Source organism: Oryx dammah, unplaced genomic scaffold, assembly GCF_014754425.2.
Source record: "Oryx dammah isolate SB20612 unplaced genomic scaffold, SCBI_Odam_1.1 HiC_scaffold_26, whole genome shotgun sequence".
NCBI classification, from domain to species: domain Eukaryota; kingdom Metazoa; phylum Chordata; class Mammalia; order Artiodactyla; family Bovidae; genus Oryx; species Oryx dammah.
Window position 1 is genome coordinate 79,614,413 of NW_024070210.1, and position 18,534 is coordinate 79,632,946.

The window sequence follows — 18,534 nt, forward strand, 5'->3', positions numbered from 1 at the left end:
CTGTGTGGCAGTGGAGGGGTGGGTGCTGAGGGAGCTAGCATTGCCTAAGGGCGGGGGTGCTGGCCCTCAGGAGAAAGCAGGGAACCAGGTTTGGCCCTGGGGAAGGGAAAAGAGGAGAGCACCCAGGGAGCTTACCAGGTGCGGGGAACTTGCGGGCAGGCGCTCCGAGGTGGTGGAAGCCATTGAGAAGCAGCTGGGCTTCCAGGGGCTTGTCTGGCCTCAGCCCGGGGCCAGGCAAAGGAGCCTGAGGCTGCCCTAGGGCCTGCGGTCCAAAGTACTGAAAGAGGTCAGGGTGGGTGGCAGGGGCAGCCCCCGCCTGGGGAGGGGGGCTGGGCCCCACCAGCCCGGGCGGCAGGCCCAGCGGCAGCCCCTGGTGGAGCATGAGGACGTTCTGCAGGTGCTTCTCAGAGGTCATGTGGATGCGCAGGTTGCGGGAGATGTTGGTCTCGTAGCTGCACACCTTGCACTGCCAGGATGACTTGGTCTTGGGCTCCTTGTCCCCTGCAGGGGGCGGGACCGCGGCTTCCTGGGGGCTCCCCTGGCCCCCGGGCCCGGCCTGGAAGCCCTGCAGGTTGGCCAGGTGCTTGTCAGACTGCATGTGGATGCTGAGGTTGCCTTTGGTGGTGGTGGAGTAGTTGCAGACCTCGCAGCGGTAGGGCTTGTAGCCGCAGTTGTAGCTCTCTCCCCGGGCAAGGCGGGGGTGCGCGCCCCCTGCACTACAGTAGCTGCACTGACTGTTGCTCTCAGGGTGCTTCTCCCGCATGTGCACGTCCAGGGTCTGCTGGTACTTGTAGTGCCAGTTGCACTTGGGACACTTGAGCGTCTTGCAAGAGTTGCGTGAGTGCAGCAGAGACATGTGGCTGGACAGGCTGAGGCCCTGGAAGGCTGACGGGGCCAGGCTGTAGTCATCGGCCAGGCGATAGGGCTGGGCCGGGTCGCCAGGGTCTTCAGGGGAGCCTCCCAGGGCAGGGAGAGTGCCCCCCTCCTTGGAGGTGGGTGAGCTTTGGTTGAGTGGGGGGCAGAGCCCGCCATCTTCCTCGTGCCCCTCGGGGAGCCAGTCTGGCCCCGCCTCGCCTGCCAGTGTTGGCGATTCTTTGGCTTGGGTTGGGCTGGGGTCCCAGGTGGCTGGAGTGGTCTGGGGGGAGGGTGGGCTAAGGGCCATAACTTCTTGCATGGGCGGGACGGGGGCCTGGGCTTCTGCCGCAGGGGGCCCATTCTTGGTCTGGGCTGCATTGGCTTCCGCGTTCACGGTGCTGCCGTTGTCAAGGGGTCTCTCTAAAGGGCGAGCAGGCGGTTTTGGTTCCAGGAAGCTCAGCAGGGCCATGCAGGCCTCTTCCCCATCCTGGAGCACGGCTGGGTTGCCCAGCAGGCCCTGGTGTTGAGCAGCGGTTAGCTTCACCCCGTGAGACCGTGTGTGACCCACAAAGGCCTGGGGCCTGCTGAACCCCAGGCGGCATAGGAGGCAGAGCCAGAAGAGCGCCCTGGGGTCTCCTCCCCTGCTCCCCGTGGGGCCATCTTTGGGATCTCCGGGTGGGTTTGGAGCCAGCTGGTAGCTCCAGAAGGCTCCGTCCCTTCCCTCACAGGTGGCCGGAGATGGCGCTGAGGTATCGTGGGACAGAATTTGGTCAGAAGAGCTAAAGCCTTGGATTGGGTCAAAGCCATGTTGGACGTAAAGGGCAGTGAGGTGAACAGGGGGCGGGTGGGCAAGGAGAGGCAGGCTGGACTCTTGCTTGATGCCTGCCTCACCCCAGGGGAAGCCCTTTGGTAATGGGAGCTCACTGTCACCTGCTGGGAACAGCCTGGCCACTAGACAGGCCTCACCTCCAGCTGTGAAGAGTAAGTGGTCACTCAGGTCCATGGGAGGGAGCTCCCCCTCCTCCTCCTCCTGCTCCTTGGCCTCGTCCACCCCCAGGTCCTTTGGTGGGAAGCCACCACGGCCAGGCTCCTCCTGGGGCTCCCCTGTCTCCTTTGGTGGGACGAGGCCACAGCCTGACTCCAGGGACTGCCCCCCTGCCTCCGAGGACCTCATGCTCTCAGAGGGGGAGGGGGCATCAGGGGGATCTTTGGTGACAGGATCAGAAGGGGTGCTGGGGGAGGAGGTGTCCGGAGGCAGGGACGGGGCATCATGCCCAGGGGAGGGGGTGGTGCCAGCGACAGAGGACAGGTTAAGGGTGGCCATGGCAGACGGAGGAGAGCTGGGGGTTCATTTCAGCGTGACAGCCAGGACCCTGCGGGGGAGACACGGAGAGAGCGGAGCAGTGAGGCGGCAGGGGACGCTCAGCCAGGCAGCTGACTCTCCCCATACTCCAGGCCCACCCTCTTCCCTCGGCACCATTCAAGTACCCATTTGCCATTAGTGTCTAACAAGACTTCAGACTCAACATGTGCAAAGTCAGAACTCTACTTCTGCCCAGAACTTGTTCCTCTCCGCCTCTCCTATCTCAAAAATTGGTACCACCATTTATCTGGTTGCTTATGCTAAAACCCCAAAGTTTCCTCTCACCCCCGCCCACAGGCAGGCCATTCGACAGTAACCTCCCAAGTGAGCTTCTCAGTCCTCCATTCATCCTCCCGACGAGCACCACCTTGGCCAAAGCCACAGCTGTCTCTTTCCTGAACTAGTGCAAGAGACTCCACGTTGGCCTCCATTTCTGCTACAGCCCCTCCTTCCACTCAGAATGACCTTTCATTTAATTATTTAATTCTCAATTATGACAAATGCCAAACATAGATAAAGATAGACCAAATATAAGGAATCCCTTTGTTTTTACTGATCACCTAGCTTCAACGGTCTCCAAACTTGGGCCAGTGTGGGTTTTTAAAAATCTATTTATTTGGCTGCACCAGCTCTTAGCTGCTGCATGCAGGATCTAGTTCCCTGACCAGGGATCGAAGCTGGGCCCCCTGCATTGGGAGTCCACAATCTTAGCCACTGGACCACCAGGGAAGTCCCTGTTTTGTTTTTGTTTTTTAACTGAAGTATAGTTGATTTACAATGTTGAGTTAATCTCTGATGTACAGCAAAGTTACCCAGTTATATATACATATACATTCTTTTTTTATATTCTCTTCCATTATGGTTTATCACAGGATACCGAATATAGTTCCCTGTGCTATACATTAGGATCTTGTTAACTCGGGGCCAGTCTTGTTTCATCTGTATCATCAGGCACTTCCCCTTTCCCTGTGTTGTTTAAAAGCAAAATTTAGACATTATAATCACCTTTCAAAATGTAAACCATACTATATTCTTACAGCCCATCAGTGATTTCTCACTGCACTGTGAATAAAACCCAAACACCACTCCCTGATCTACAAAAAGGCCTATTTGATCCAGCATCTGCCTACTCCCAGCACATCTTTAATACTCTCCACCCCACCTGGCTGGCCAACGCCAGCCCACTGACGTTCTTGGTTCCTCAAACATAGCAAGTTCATTCCCACCTTAGCGGCTGGCTGGAGCTGTTGACTCTGCCCGCAGTGCTCCTCCCCCAGTCTCTGCCCATGGCTGCTTGTCATGTCTGCTTAAACAGCACCTCTTCCAACAGGCCTCCCCTCTCTACAGAAGCTAACACAGACTGGGGGGGGTCTATTTTCTCCAGAGATCTATCACTACCTGATATTTCCTGGTTTCCTTATTTTTCCCTTCTAGAAACTAAATTCCATGAGAGCAGAGACTCTGCTTTATTGATTGTTCCATCATGGGTACCAAGAAAGATGCCTGCCACATATCCATACATATCTGTTTAGTGGATAAACTCTGGAAAAGACCCTCAGATTTTCTACACCCTGAAGAGGTAATTTCCCTAAGTCAAGATCCTCTTGCCGGAGAGGCCACAGTGAATTTCCTCTGGCCCGCAGACACCATGCTCCTCTCAGATGCCCTCCAGTTCCACCTCTGGTCATAGGTGGGAGCTTCTTGGCCAGTTGAAAGACAAACGCTTGTATGAGATAAACCTCCTCTTCCCCAGAGATTAAAAAAAATAAATAACAGTAATAATATTAAGCTGTCAAGGTACATATACTATGGTCCCTGCACTGTTAAATACTTTAATCAATTATCTCATTTAACTTCACAACAACCTTATTTTATGGATGAGGCAACCAAGAAAGAGAGGCTGAATGAGCTGCTGACTGTCACGAAGTTCCAAGGTGAAACTAGAAAAGGACTGGTGGGCGCAGAGCTAGACCCCAAAGCTGTGGCCTGGGCTCCACCCTCTACCGGGACTGGCCCTCAGACAGAGTACTGGCAAAATGAGCCTCCAAGTCTAGAAACCAGGATTCCTGAGCACCCTCCAGCTGATTAAAACTACCCAGCCCTGCATGCTGCTCCCAACCTTTTAAATCTTGGTTCCCTCCCCCTCTAACCCACCAGTTTCCCATGCCTCACCTTCCCATACCTCTTCCTGTGTCCCACGTGTCCTAACTCCTCTTCAGTGTGTAATATCAGCAGGTCCCTAATGATTAAACCTTTAGTGCTCAGGCCAGAGTGTTTCCAGGAAGTGGTGGGGCTGGTGGGGCTTCTCCCTGCTCGGACCACTTCTTACCCTCACCTTCAGATTCCTTGATTTGGAATGGGTCCTCCATCTGGCCCCAGTCAGCCTGGAAGCCTCCATTCCCACTTTCCTCCTCCTCCTCGGGGACCAGCCAGGCATGAAGTCAGGGAAGGGGCCATTAAGCAGCCCCGCGTGGGGCTGGCTCTGCATGCTAATGAAAATGCAAATCAGCACCTGGGCCAAGGATGGGGGGTGAGGGGGTGGAGAACTAACAGGGAAGGAAAGGAACTGGAAGTAGGGGCGGGGTGTTATCTTAGATAACCAGAAAGCAGAAGCCTTGAAGTTGTGGGATACAGGCATTCCTCTTATGGAATCGTTGGGGAGCAGAGGGAAGTGGGGGGATGCATGTGCTGGGCTGGAGGGCCTGATATTCCACTGTCACCCCCATGATGGGGCTCACCTGCTAGGAAGAACTGAGGCCTGGCAAAAGACGCTGAGGGCTGAACCTGGTGGGTGCCGTGTCCCTGCTGGCCCACCTCACATCCATCAGCAAATTCTCCCTAGCCCCAGACTCACAACTCTATATCACACTGCAGAGGAGGGCTACGAGGGCCTAAGCCCCAAATCCTCTCTCCAAGCTTCTACTTCCCAGGACAGAAAAAAGACAGCTCATTCCTAGCTAGAAACCAAAGGAGCTTAGCTTTGGGTTAGCTAGTGGGTGAGACCTGGATCAGCGGAGGGAGGGTAGGTCTGCAGCTGTTTAAAATTGCAAATCTCTTCCCCACCTCCCCCTCCTCCTCAACAGGAAAGAATTTCAATTGCAAATTTATCTCTGCCTCAGTGCATCTCCGCCCCCCCTCCCCTCTCCCCCTTTCTTCTCTGTGCTTCTCCCATCACCCACTATTTATTACAAACCTTTAACTGAAGCAATTATTTTTTTCACTTTCCCCCCTCCTTCCATTTTCCTCCGCCTCAAACCTTTCTTCTGCCCCGCTCTGAATCTGTGTCCCTTTCTTTGCCCTTCCTATCTTGACCTCAGTTTTCCCCTCCTTCTGGAGATGCTGTTCAGTCTCTAAGTCGTGTCCGACTCTTTGCGAGCCCATGGACTGCAGCATGGAACCGGATAACAGGTCCCCACTCACCACCCCCAGGACCAGAGTCCTGTTCTCCCTCAGACCATGGCCATCCCTGCTGTGGCTCCAGGCTTTCCCTAAGGGCCTCTCCTCTCCCTCAGGGTACATCTATGGGGCTAGGGAGAAGGCAAGCCCTCCAAGATCTTGGCATTCCTGTGTGTGGAGGATGGAAGGAGGAAGAGGGCACATCAGGTGCAGGGCGGAAGTGGGGGCAGTCAAAAGGAAGGGCCTGGGTAGAGGCGAGGGCCGGGGGCCCTAAGGAGAGGGGTTAGGGGAGACAGAGCAGGCGGTGGCGGTGTGATTAGAGCAGAGATTGATGTGAAGGGGCGCCACAGACGGCAGAGAGAGTCAATAAAACGAGAGGATCACATTAGAGGCGACAGAGAGAGCTTTAAATTACAAGGCTGCTGCCACTGAGGGGGATGGGAGGAGGCAGGCCTGGAGCCAAGGGAGGGTGGAGAGTTCTGAGGGTGTAGTCATCCCCGGAGATGAATCTTCCAGCTCCAAAATGGCCCTCAGTCTCCAGAGCCCACTCGCTGCCCCTACCGTTCCATCTCCTTCCCTAATGCTCCCTTCCCTCACAGGGTGGGGAGAGAGGGGAAGATGGAGAGGAAGCTGTGGGGGACAGAAGAGATTGGTTTTGGTATTGCCTCTCTCTTCCTCGGTGCAGACCCCAGTCCCTGGCTGTTCCTCAAGGTGAGAAGGAAAGGATGGAGTGCTTTCAAATTTCGGTGGGGGTGGGGGGTGCTGCTAGCTGCCCCATCATGAGAATCTCTGAACAGATATTCCTCAACGGGAGGAGGGCTGAGAAGCAACCTGTAAAGAGCTGGACAAGAATTCCTACTTCTTGATATGCCCTCACTGTTCAGGGGGGCAGATACACTGTACTTAGAACAGGAAGAAGCCAGGGAACTTCCAGGAACCTTCAGTACAGCCTGTAGGACCTGAGAGCTACTGAAGATGTTATGAGAGTGACAGAAAGGCTTGGATGTGAAGTGGAAAACTGCAAAGGGGGTCTCTGAGACCACACTTGGCAGAACAGACTTCAGAATCTTGAGAATTACAGAAGCCAAAGGGACAAGGGCAAAAGGAGCAAAAAAGTGAGGCCTGAGGAAAGAATGTGCCCCTCACCAAGAGGCGTGGCGCCAGGCTGGCCAGGGGGGCTCCCTCTGGAGCTGGAGCCCCTCCCATCTCGGGCGGAGCTGGAGCAGGAAAGCAACAGGAGTGCCCCCTAGTGGCTACAAAGGGAACATCACTGAGGAAGGGACAGGCCTGCCTGGTGATAGAGTGACTTTCTCCTCCCAGCTCCCCTCCTTTTAAAAACAAAGCCTCCTCTCCTCACTTCTTCAAATCCACTGGCAGGGCAAAGTCTTTCCCAGCAAAGTCAGCCAGAGGGCACCAGACATATTTGCTTACAATTTGCATACAGTGATTTCCAGGCAGAGCCCTCTAGACTTGTTTGCCAACTTTTCAATTGTTCCATCTATTCTCTTTCCTTGGAGCCTGTCTTGGGGAACTTTCCTTTCTTTTCTCCGAAACCCTTCACTCCAGGCTGCCCCCTCCATACTCACTTTGCCCCGCCTTTCTCTCCTTTTGGTTTCAACCTGTTGCTTTCAAGAGGCAGCCACAGAGGGAAGGGGAAGATGGGAGTCTGTGTGCCCACCTTAGGGGGATCAGTTGGTACCAAGAGCAAATAAATTCTAACCAGATGAGATTTCTTTTCTAAGGCAGTGGAAGAACATGGGCTAAGGATTCATGCAGACCCAGGTTCAGTCCTGGCTGCCACCACTCGCCAGCCGTGCAACCTTGGTAAGTTACTTATCCAGTCTGCTTCCTCACCTGGAAACTCCCTGGCCCTCTAGAGTGCTCACACAGAAGGGTCCAGAGCTGGCTTCGTGTCCTTTGCTGAGCCTGGGTCTCTCCAGTGCATCTGCAGGATCACACAGCTGTCCTCATCTGGCTTTTGTGAAGACTAGTGCAGGTAACGTGAAAAGTGCCCATAATGGTGCCCTTCAGGTCAGTTCCTTTCCTTCTCTCTGGCTCTCCCTGCACTGCCCCCCATCCCACCCCACCTCTCCCCGAAAAGCTGGGCAAGATGTGTGCAGCTAGGCCAGTGCTTTCCTTTGGCCTTGCCCCTTCTTGACCTGGCCTCTTCCTCTCATCTTGCCCTTTAACTGAGGGCAGATTCTTTGGTGAGCAGGATTTCAGTCTAGTTGGCCCAGCAGCAGTGTTCATTTCTCACAGGCCCTCTTGATGGCTGGGTCTAGATACACCCCATTATCCCTAACCAGAGACTGGAAGCTCTGCCCAGGTTCACACTTGGATCAAAACTCTTATGTCTTCTCCCTGCATTAAAATTATCACTGCCTCTGTCTCTAAAGCTCAGCTTCTATATTTAAAAGAAAACAACAACAAAAAAGGTATTCCTATTCCTCCATTTTAATTCTACCTATCTCTTGCAGATCTCTCCCCAGCACCCCAACATTTAGGGAGTGCTTACTTTGTGCAAGAGAAGTTTTGTCCAAAAGAGAGAAAATAAGAATGGCAGGGACTGAGGCAGGCAGGGAAAGGAGTATCAGAGAGAGTGAAGAAAGGGACAGCCAAGGCAGAGAAGAGGAGGGAGGGAAAAGGGAGGGAGAGGTAGGGAAGGGGCAGGGAGTTTGGTCTTGATCTGCACGGGTAAATGCTGCAATCCGAGTCTCCTCAAGACCTCCCAGCTTTGGCATCATATTGCGCAGGGGCCTGTCCCCAGTGAGAAGGATGGAGCAAAGAGGTTATCTCTTACACTTTGCAAGATGCTGAAGGTGAGCAGAAGGGAACTGGGTGGGGTGTGAGGAGAAAGGAGAGGCTGAGAAGAAGATGGGGGAGGGAGGAGACAGGGCTAAAAGGGAAGCTACGGATTAAAACCACAAGTGGAGAGGGACATCCGTGCACACTTGCGTCACTTTGTTGAGATGTACCGCAGCATGCTGGCTGCTGGAGTTGAGGATGTCCCAGAGAGAACAGGAGCCTCTTGCCAGTGTGTCTCCCTCAATGATGCTGCAGGTGTGAGGAAAGCAGTGCGGAGCTGTGTGGTCTTCAGGTGGACTGGAGAGACCCAGGTTTAGATAACCTCACCAAGTCAGCTCTGAACTCTTCTTCGGGGCTGCACCCTTCAATTCAGATTCCGGATCCTGTCTGATCCTCGCATGGGGGATCTCTGTGAAAGATCTTTGATCTCCCTGAGCTTGAACAGAATTACATGCAATTCTTCTAGAATTATTTGGAAGGATACCATTGTAAATGGCTGTGTATATAAAATCCTTCTCGTTCGATTCTCATGAACCCTTGTGATGGTAATGACTATTTAAATACTATTAAAACAACAACAACAAATAGTAATATCATGTTTATCATGAGATAAGTAAATAAATAAAATAATGTTTATCGTGTGTCAGGCACTGTGCTGAGCCCTCTGGAAGCATCACGTCACGTAATCTGCCACTACAATCTGATAAAATAGACACCGCTGGTCATTCCCATTTACAAACATGGCAGCAGACTTAGATGGGTTAGGTAATTTTCAAGGTCTCTTGGAAAATAGAGTTGAGATTGGCCTCAGGTAGCCTGGCTCCAGCACTCTGCTCTCAAGTTAATTTGTAAGCCTTTCAGCTTGGGCTGGTAAGTATTTTGAATGAGATCACTGAGTCTGAGTGTGCTACGCTGCCCTGGTGTGTGCTGCCTTGAGCAAACGTGCTGTCACACTCTTTTCTGAGCTTGTCAGGGCCTTCTCCCAGCTGTTACAGTAAGATGGGCCACAACAGGCCACTGCTTTGTGCACCTCCAGGAAGTGCTGTCCACACTGCTGTCTGTGCAGGGGCCCTGGCCATTCTCGGTGCATGTTTGTGTCTGTCTGGCTACTGGAGGTGAAATGGAGATAGCTACCACAGATTTGTGATAAATTCTGAAAGTCTACACGTGTGTATTCGTAATAGTATATGAAAAGTGAAAGTGAAGTCATTCACTTGTGTCCCACTCTGCAACCCCATGGATTGTAGCCTACCAGGCTTCTCCGTCCATGGCATTTTCCAGGCAAGAGTACTGGAGTGGGGTGCCATTTCCTTCTCCAGGGGATCTTCCCGACCCAGGGATTGAACCTGGGTCTCCCACATCGTAGGCAGACGCTTTTACCGTCTGAGCCACCAGGGAAGTCTCAATAGTATATGAACTTCAGACAAAAAAAAACAGGTATGGTATTGTCTGGAATCAAATTCTAGTTCTGTTCCCTATGATGTAAATGTCCTCAGGGTGGGGTTGCTTAAAGCTTGTTTCTTCATAAATAGAATGGGGAATAGTTCCTTATAGAGTTGTGCCCATTGAGATGATCATTACTGAGACTGGCACTTTGTATGTGATCAATAAATGGGAACGATAATTGCTCATCCACCTACCTAACTCCCTGAGTTGGGGAGTGTGTGTGTTTACTGCTTTCTGCTCTATGTGTGGCTGAGGGCCTGGCTATAGCCCTGTCCGGGCACCTCTTCGGGGTTGGCGAAGGGGCTCCCCAGGCTCTCGGTTACACCCCCTGGGGCCCTGGGCTTCCCGTTCAAAGGTGGGGGTGTCCTGTGCGGGTGTGCTGCCGCGTGCCTGTTTGTGCGCGGTGGCCCGGCCGGCGCGGGCGTGTTTGGGGTGGTGGTAATTACTGGGATGGCCCAGCCCTAATGAGTGTGATCTCGTTACACTCTCACCGCCTCTAATGGAGCTAACCTCATTTCACAGCCATTAGAGATGGAGATGAGGCCCCGCCCCCAGCCCCGCCAGCTGCAGCTCCCACAGCCCCGGCCACGTCTTCCCCGCCGGCTCGCCATTTCCCCTTGCCGCCGCTCCTCTCCCTCCCGGGCCTCTGCTCCTCCTTCCAGGCTTCCCTCTCCCTTTCCCCATTGTTCTTTCCCTTCCCATCTTTCCGCGCTTCCCTCCCCTGCCCTCCTCTCCTCCATTCCTGGCGTCCTTTACCCCTCCCTCTGCCTCCCCCCGTCTGTCTGTCCGCCGCGTCTCCATCTCCCGGTCCCCTTCTCCGCTCCCCTCCCCCGCCCTTCCCTGCTGCTGGCCCTCCCCTCCCCCACGGTGCCCCGTCTGGCCAAAGGACAAATCTCAAGGGGAAACCTGCAAAGACAAACAAGGAGCAGTGACTTCATTATCGTCGTTAATTTGCCACTTCAGTTCCTCCCACAAGGGTCAGAGCCGGCACGGCTTGAACTCAGGACTGAGGCGGAGGCCGAGCCGGCCGCCTGCCTTTTCCGCCTTAAGCCTCTCCCACAGCCACTCGGCCTCCCTCCTCCTCGCGGCCTTCATTTCTCTGCAGGGGGGCAGGGGGGCAGGCTCCGGGTTTTTCTCCTCCGTTTCGCGGTCCTCGCAGCCTCAGCCTACCGCCCTCCTTTTTCATTTACATCGTGGCCTTCCCTCCGGCTCTCCTGGCTCCAAGTCGCATCCTTTTTGCCTTTCCTGTTCCATTCTGGCAGTTTCCCCTTTTCCCGCTCTTCCCTGCCCTGCCTCCCTGACTCTCCGTCTTGGCCGTCCTCAGTCTTCCCTTTTCCTAACCTCAAGCACACTCCTATCCCTAAAGCACTGGGATTTATCTCTAGGTTTGAAGACCACATAGCCTGGTGACACTGGGAAAGGGAGGAAGGAGGAGTCTGTGGTACAAGCAAGAAAAGTGATACAGAAGGTGAAAATGGCTGGATTGAAAGGAAGACAACTGTGATAGGGGATGACAGGCGCCTGAGTCAAGGCAAGCAGCAGAATCCAGACACAGAGACTCAAGACACACTGGGTCCCAGAGAAACCACCTTACCAAGTCCAGAGAAAGATGGGCCAGAGGGCCTTGGGGTGGGGGGTGGGAGGGGTCACCGACAAAACAGGGAATGAGAAATCTGAGGATGGAAATGGTGTTCACCCCGTCAGTTCCTCAGGGAAACACAGACTAACACTCCCCTCCCACCCTCTGCCCTCCTCCACTGAGAAGCCAAATGACTGACAATTGACTCTTGACCTTTAGCCCAATCTCAGCCCCAAAGGGAGAAACTGAAGGTAGCTGGCTGTGACTGGAGGAGGCATGGCGGAAATATCTACACAAGTAAACATTTCTTCACCCACCCCTGCCCTTCCAACTGCGCACTTCCACACGCTACACAGGACCAGACATTGCATATGAATGCCCTCTTCTCTCTGCAGAAACCACGCGCTACTTATGCCTTCTAATTGCTCAGGCCCCAGTGCCATCACTGTTCCAGTGGATGGCCCTGCTGTGATTCCCAACCTGGAACCTTGTATTCCTGCCCCAGTACAGAGGCAGCTCCTATTCTCTCATTTGACTTTGCAAGAGATATTTTGAGGGGATGCCATGCTGTCTTAGGAGAGATTAGGAAAAGGTGTCTTCTTGCAAGTATGTACAGCTTGGTGACAGAACAGGTGGATCTCGGCTCTGTCAACCCCTTAGCTGGGTACTCTAGACAACTGGACACAGAGGCCCTGGTCTGCACGTATGCCTATAAGAGGGGGCAGTGAGAGCCAATGGGATTACCTCAGGGTGCTGAAAGGCACCTCTAAATCCTTCACCCTATCTCACTGGCCTAGGGTGGAGGAGGGGTGGGCAGGCAGTCCCCTGGAGCTTTCCACAGAGAGGCAAGGGGCTCTGGAAAAGTGAGTGGTGGGATGACTGAGAAGCCAGAGAAGAAAGATGGAAAAATCAATGAAATGAGTTTCTAACGGTGAGGTAAAGGACCGCCGTGTCGACAGCCTGTCGCCTGCTGCAAAATATGAGCTGCCCAAGTCCATGGCAGCGGCTGACAGTGCATCCAGCCGCCACCGTCCTCGCTGGAGGCCCCCGCCCGCCAAACCCTTCTCCAGCTGCCCTGGCCATTCTTATTATAGACAGGCTCTCCCTCAGGGCTCCCAGTTTGCGACCTCTCTTCCAGGGCTTCTTTCCTAGAGTCCTTTGATCCATTCAGGGCATTTTTGACTCTCCACCACAGGCACAGGTTATAATTCCTGATTGGGTGCATCCTTTTCCTCTACGGCTTCTGTGTTTAGCAGCCTGCTCACAGATCTCAGAGTTGTGATGAGCTGTGCATCTCTTGCCATCTCGTGTTTTACTCTATACCTCTAGACTCCCAACAACGCAATGCATAGCCAGACGTCAAGGCCATCCCTCTCAGGGCTTCTTACATATATAAGTCTGTGCTTCTTTCTGCCTTTTGGCCCACTTGGCCAACACTGACTTCCTTGTAATTGTCTAGATTTGGACAAGATTTTGGGTCTGTATTGATATGAACTCTGTGGCTAGCATGTTTGTGCACGTGCATGCGTGTATATTTATTTATTTACATATGGCAGATTCCATTGTGGTTTCATGACTGGGAATGGGGTGGGTTAAGGATGCTACTTCCAATTCAAATCTCTGAATCTGTCTTTAGAAACAACTCTTAACCTTTTCTGGAAACCACCTCCTTTCTCTAGCCTCCTCCGTATCTTCCTCCTGGGCTTCTAAGACTGTTCATTCATGTTTTCTCCCAGGATCTCTGCAGACTCCCCAGATCAGCCCCTAGAATCAGCCCTGGATGCCTCTGAGTGTGCCCCTGACCCAGTGTGTCCTCTCTCCGCCTCAGGTTCCACAGGCACTTCTGGTAACTGCCTTCGAGTCCTTTCCTCCAGTGTCTGCTTTTTCAACTCACCCACTTATGCAGACTTAGGCCTGAGAGCTGGGGTGAAAAGAAGGCGGGCACCTCTTCCTTAGCCTCCTCTTATTTATCCACCGTCTTGACCAATAGATATTAAGCATCCCCTGTGTGACAGACATTGTGCTAGGTGCTAGAAAACCATCAGAAGCTAGACACAGGCAGTGCCTGCTCATATGGCCATCAGGACTAACCCTGGGTCTCTCACTGACAGCTTCTCTCAGAGTACCCCCCCCACCCCTCCTTTTACCTTCACAGCCAAGTTCCATTCAAGATCCTTCCTTTTTCTGTATCCCTGTTTCACACAGCTCTCACATGGCTCCTATCCCCTCTAATCTGCATTTTCAGCTTCGTGTCCATTCCTAAACCCAAAGCCCAAAGCGAGCTTCATCTTACATTTTTAGTAACTCTCCTTCCTGCTCACAAAGCCCTTCTCCTTTCACATTCTGTAACTGCCCATTTCCACTCTCTTCCTTCCTTCCTCTCTTCCTGCCTGTTTTTCAGTCCTACCATCCCATCCTCAATGCCCCTGTCTCCTGAGATAATTTCCTCTTGCTCCCGCAGGCTCTAGTAAACCTCAGGTGCCCACAAACAAGACTTCATTTAGAGCTAAGAATAGCTGCAGGGAGGCAAGGTCAAGCTACCAACGTAGGAATCCTACAGATTTGACTATGGCCCTCGCCAATATATGTACAGCTCCCCAGCAAAGCAGCAAGTTGTTCCTCTGTGGGTCTTAAGGTAACACCCGCTGCTCTGACATCATGGAGGGAGGAACCCTGTCAGGTTGCCAAGGCAACACCAGCAATTTATGACATCAGAGGCTGTAGGTCTTTGGTGCTCAGGGGCTAGAAAGATTCCAGTTCCTATCAGTTAAAGTAAACGGGAATTTCTAGTGTTTTTTTAATCTGTGCTCACGTTGCCCTGGCTTGGGAATGAAATGCAAAGGCCTCCAGTAGGTTAGTGAAGGATTTGGCCAACGGAATGAGCCAAATCTCTCCTCTTCACCACATATCTTTGCGTTTCCTCTCCTCCCCTTTGGCATCTCTCTCTTTTGGGGATTCGCCCAATGATATTTCTGCTCTGCCTTTTTTCCAAATTGCCCCTCCTGCGGCGCTCTCTTTGCATCCATCATGCTATGTCCTTCTCACACCAGAGGCATTTGTTTCCTTTGATACCTCATCCTCTCCTCTTCCCTACCAAGCTCTGTGCAGCTCTGATCTGCTTCACCAGTCCTCTTTTTGCCTTCCATTCCCCTTTGTACCATACTGTTTTCCCACCTCATGTTATTCTTCAGTTCCTCCCTTCCCCCATCTTAACACTATATTTATTCATTTCATATTGCTTTTTCTGTTGACCTTCCTCTTGAGAAATAGTCTATCCTTTCTCTCCCTGTCTCCTTCTGTATCATTATTAACTCATTTTTTGTTTCATTCTCCCAATTTTTCATGAATCACCCCTTGATTCCTCCCCTGCCCCCATCCTGCATGAATTTTCTCTTCCTTTGCGTGTTCCTCACATCATGCATTTCTCTACCCTGTGCATTTATTTCTCTCCTCTTCCTTTCTGTCGCTGTTCACCTCTGAAATCTTCCATCTTCTGCCCATATCTACCTCCTCCTCTTACCCTTCAAGCCTCTGAAGTCTGGAAAAACAATGAGGAGCTTAAAACAAGGTAAACTCTCCCACTCTTTATCCATGTTTCTCATTCTTTAGGCTGAATGAACCTGGCCCTTTGCATAAGATAGCTTCTGTCACATGGATGAAAACTGCATCCTGAAGAAGCAAACTGAATCCAAATATGATAAGATCAAGGACCCAGGAAGAAGATAAATTAGAAAGTAGAGAAAAAGCCACCAGGGTCTAGAATGAACCGGAGGACAAGGGGCAACCAAGCAGCGTGGAGCTCTGAGTCCCACAGAATGTCCCCTTACAAAATCAAAGTTGACAGTGAATGAAACATAATGGCTCTGACTGATGAAGGGGTGATATGCCCCTGGAAGCCCATTAACTTGATTTCTTGGCCTGTTTATGTGCCTTCACAAACCATACTCCCCAACTCTTCCAGCCCCTTTGCTCCCTGGTATCTTCTGCTGCTGCAGTTAAAATGCTGAGTGAGAGGCTAAGAAATACAAGAAACTTAGGGTGACCAAAGAGAAAAGGGAGGAAGAGGGCAGATTACAGGAACAAAGGTGAAGAATAGGCAAAGGAGATCATCAGAGGCGGGCATGGGGAAAAAAGGAGGTGAAACAAAACGGGGAAATGAAAAAAATATATAATGGTAAAGTGAGGGAAGGGAGGAAAATCAAGTCAGTGATGAAGAGCTATGTGGTGGGAAGCTTCTGGAGAGGCAGGTGACATGCAGGAGACCAGCGGTGAGGTCCTAATGGGGGACACAAGCACATGGCAAAGGGGACGGTTAACAATGCTAGGAAGTCCCAAAGTTCCCTGGGTGAAGACGGAAGACAAGGCCGGCCTGGCTGTGCGGAAAGGGCACTTAAATCCTTGAGGGAGATACACCTATCCCTCCACTCTTCCAGGCCCCTGACCAGTGACTACCACAGTCATCAATCATGACTGATAAGCAAACTCCAAGGCAGCCTGAAAAGGCCAGAGATATCCATTCAGACCCTGAAGGAAAGGGCACGGCGTCCTAGATGGGTAGACCAGTTAGGCAGCCAAGGTGTGACACACAGAGACAAGAACACACAGCGAGAGGATCGCCCGGATAGGAAGTCACATCCGGAGACAGTGACACACAGACAGACCCAGACCCAGAGATGGATGGGTAGGGAGAATGAATGAGAATGGCAAAATTCAGAGGTAGGGACACGGACAGTGATCGGCAGGGCAACAGGCGCAGCGTGGTCCAGTGCTCAATGATAGAGCTATTTAGAGAGAGGGACAGACAAGAGCGGAAGGAGAGTTGGGGGCCAGGAGAGGCACACTTCACCTTGAATAGGAGCGGTGGCCTCCCCTCACCTACTAGTAGCACCTTTCGAAAACCAAAAAGCAACAGACAACTCAACTTCAGGCAAAACCTAAAAATCAAAGATTAAGGGTACCCACCTCCCCTCCCACCCTCCCACCCGCGGCGAGCTTGCCCATCCATCAGCCCGCCTGCTAGCCGCCGTTCCTCACCCATCCTGAGGCCGGCGGGGGGCCGCCGAGACTCAGGCCCCTCCAGACTGACAGCTCCGAGCCCCCATAGTCACCCGGCCTCCTCTTCCCTCCGGGATCCCCGCTCCCCGTACTGCTCGGCGCGACCCGTCTAGCCTCTCGTTCCCCTCCCTCCGTCCGGCTGGCTCCTAGTCCAGCTTCGATGCCTTTCCGTTCCCCGCCTCTGCCTCCACCCCGGCATCTCTCTCTTCGCCCTCTCCTTCCCTCCCACAACCCTGTCTCTCCTTCTCCTCAGGCTCTCCGTCTGTCCGTCCGTCGGTCTGGGTCCCCTCCCCCAGTCCCTTTCGGTCCCTCTCCGTGCCCTCCAACGGCAGTCTCCGAGCGCCTCCTCTCCCCTCCGTCTCAAGCTTCCAAAGAGCAAGGAAGGGAAGAAGAGAGGGAGAGGAGAGGAAAAAAAAAAAACCAACCAACCCAGCAGCATCGGAAATCGATGCACTTACACCTCAGCTGGAAGCAGGGACGGGAGTCGAACCGCGGCCGCCGAGCAGCGCGAGGCGGGGAGGGGAGGGGGTGGCTCTTGGAAGGGACTTCTCCGATGTGTTGATTCCTTTTTTTCCCCTCCTCCTCCCTCCCTCCAGCGCTCACTCCGGGGCGTCGGGGACGGAGATGGAAAAAATAAATAAATAAATTCACGGCGGTGAGGGAAGTGAAGGAAAATAATCAATGCTATTTGGCTGCGGCTGAAGTGTTTTCCCGGCTTCGTGAGGGGGTTTCCATTGATTCACCCTGGGCACTCGCTCGCTCCCTGCCTCCTCCTCCTCCTGCTCGCCCTCCTCCTCCTCCTCCTCCTCGCCCTCACTCCTCCGCCTCATTCAGTGGCTGGAGCCGAGGCGTCCCACACAATGGAATAATCAATACCCAGGCGCCCGGGGCGGCCCCACTGAGCAGGTGCAGCGGCCCGCCCGTCGCGGAGTACGCCGGGAGTTGTAGTCCGGCTGCCCCCGCCCCCGCCCGCCGGCCCTAGAGCTTGGTGTCTGCCGGCTTCACTAGACTGTAGGCGGGACCTATGACAGGCGAACTGCGGTGCTGGCCACCTGCTTGACTGTGGCTCCAGGTCCAAGCCGGTGCCGCAAAGAGCATTTTAAACACTTTCCCGAGTTCTCCTCCTCTTTCTTCTGTCTACAGAAACATATATGTGTTTTGTTATTATTACTATATATATATATATATTTAAATCAGATCTAGAGCAAGCCATGGCTTCTACGAGCTTTCCAGAACCACCAGAGACCTCTCTCTCTCTCTATTTTTTTTTTCACACTTTAACTCCCTTCTTCTTGCCTTATTAATTCCCCTCCCTTCCAGTTGGGCACTATAGAACCTTGTCTGCCGCAGCAATTACTCTGAGTCACCGGAGCTTCTGTCTCCTTCACGCGGTCACATAGTCCCCAGAGTTGGGTGCGGGTAGGGTGGGGAGAGGGCCTGATTCCCCATCCTTATTTTCAGTTTATCAGCTCACACAAACTCTGTTATGTTCTAATAACTGCTGAAACTTAATTAGTGCTTAGGGACGGCACCAAGCACTTTAACATATATTAACTTATTTAATCCCCACAACTAGTCTCATTTTACAGTTAGGAAGGCCTGCATGTATGTTCAGTCCTGTCTGATTCTTAGAGACTCCATGGACTGTAGCCCACCAGGCTCCTCTGTCCATGGGATTTTCCAGGCAAGAATACTGGAGTGGGTTGCCATTTCCTCCTTCACAGGATCTTTCCAACCCAGGGATCAAACCTCTGTCTCTTGTATCTCCTGCATCAGCAGGCAGATTCTTTACCCTGGCACCAGAAACCAGGGCACAAACAATTCAGTGGCCCAAGGGCACATGGCCAGTAAATGACCCAGCCAGGATTCAAATCCTGATGCTCAGACCCCAGAGCCCATTCTAACTGCTACAGCCTACTTCTATTAATAGAAGGAAAAAAAATAATCCTAGAGTTCACAGGACAAAAGGAAGGATAAAGAAACTAACATTTTGAATCTCCATGATGTGACAGTTTGTCACTGAATTCTCACACTT

General features: G+C 52.7%; 1 protein-coding gene across 1 annotated transcript in view; it reads right to left on the reverse strand.

Moving 5' to 3' along the window:
• ZFHX2 (zinc finger homeobox 2) overlaps positions 1-16,923 on the reverse strand; it is a 28,530-nt gene extending 11,607 nt beyond the window's left edge. The window contains exon 1 of the mRNA XM_040227279.1: positions 136-16,923. Coding sequence (XP_040083213.1) covers positions 136-2,179 — 2,044 coding nt within the window. The 5' untranslated portion in view covers positions 2,180-16,923. The remainder of the gene's footprint in view (positions 1-135) is intronic.
• Between the last annotated feature and the right edge of the window lie 1,611 nt (positions 16,924-18,534).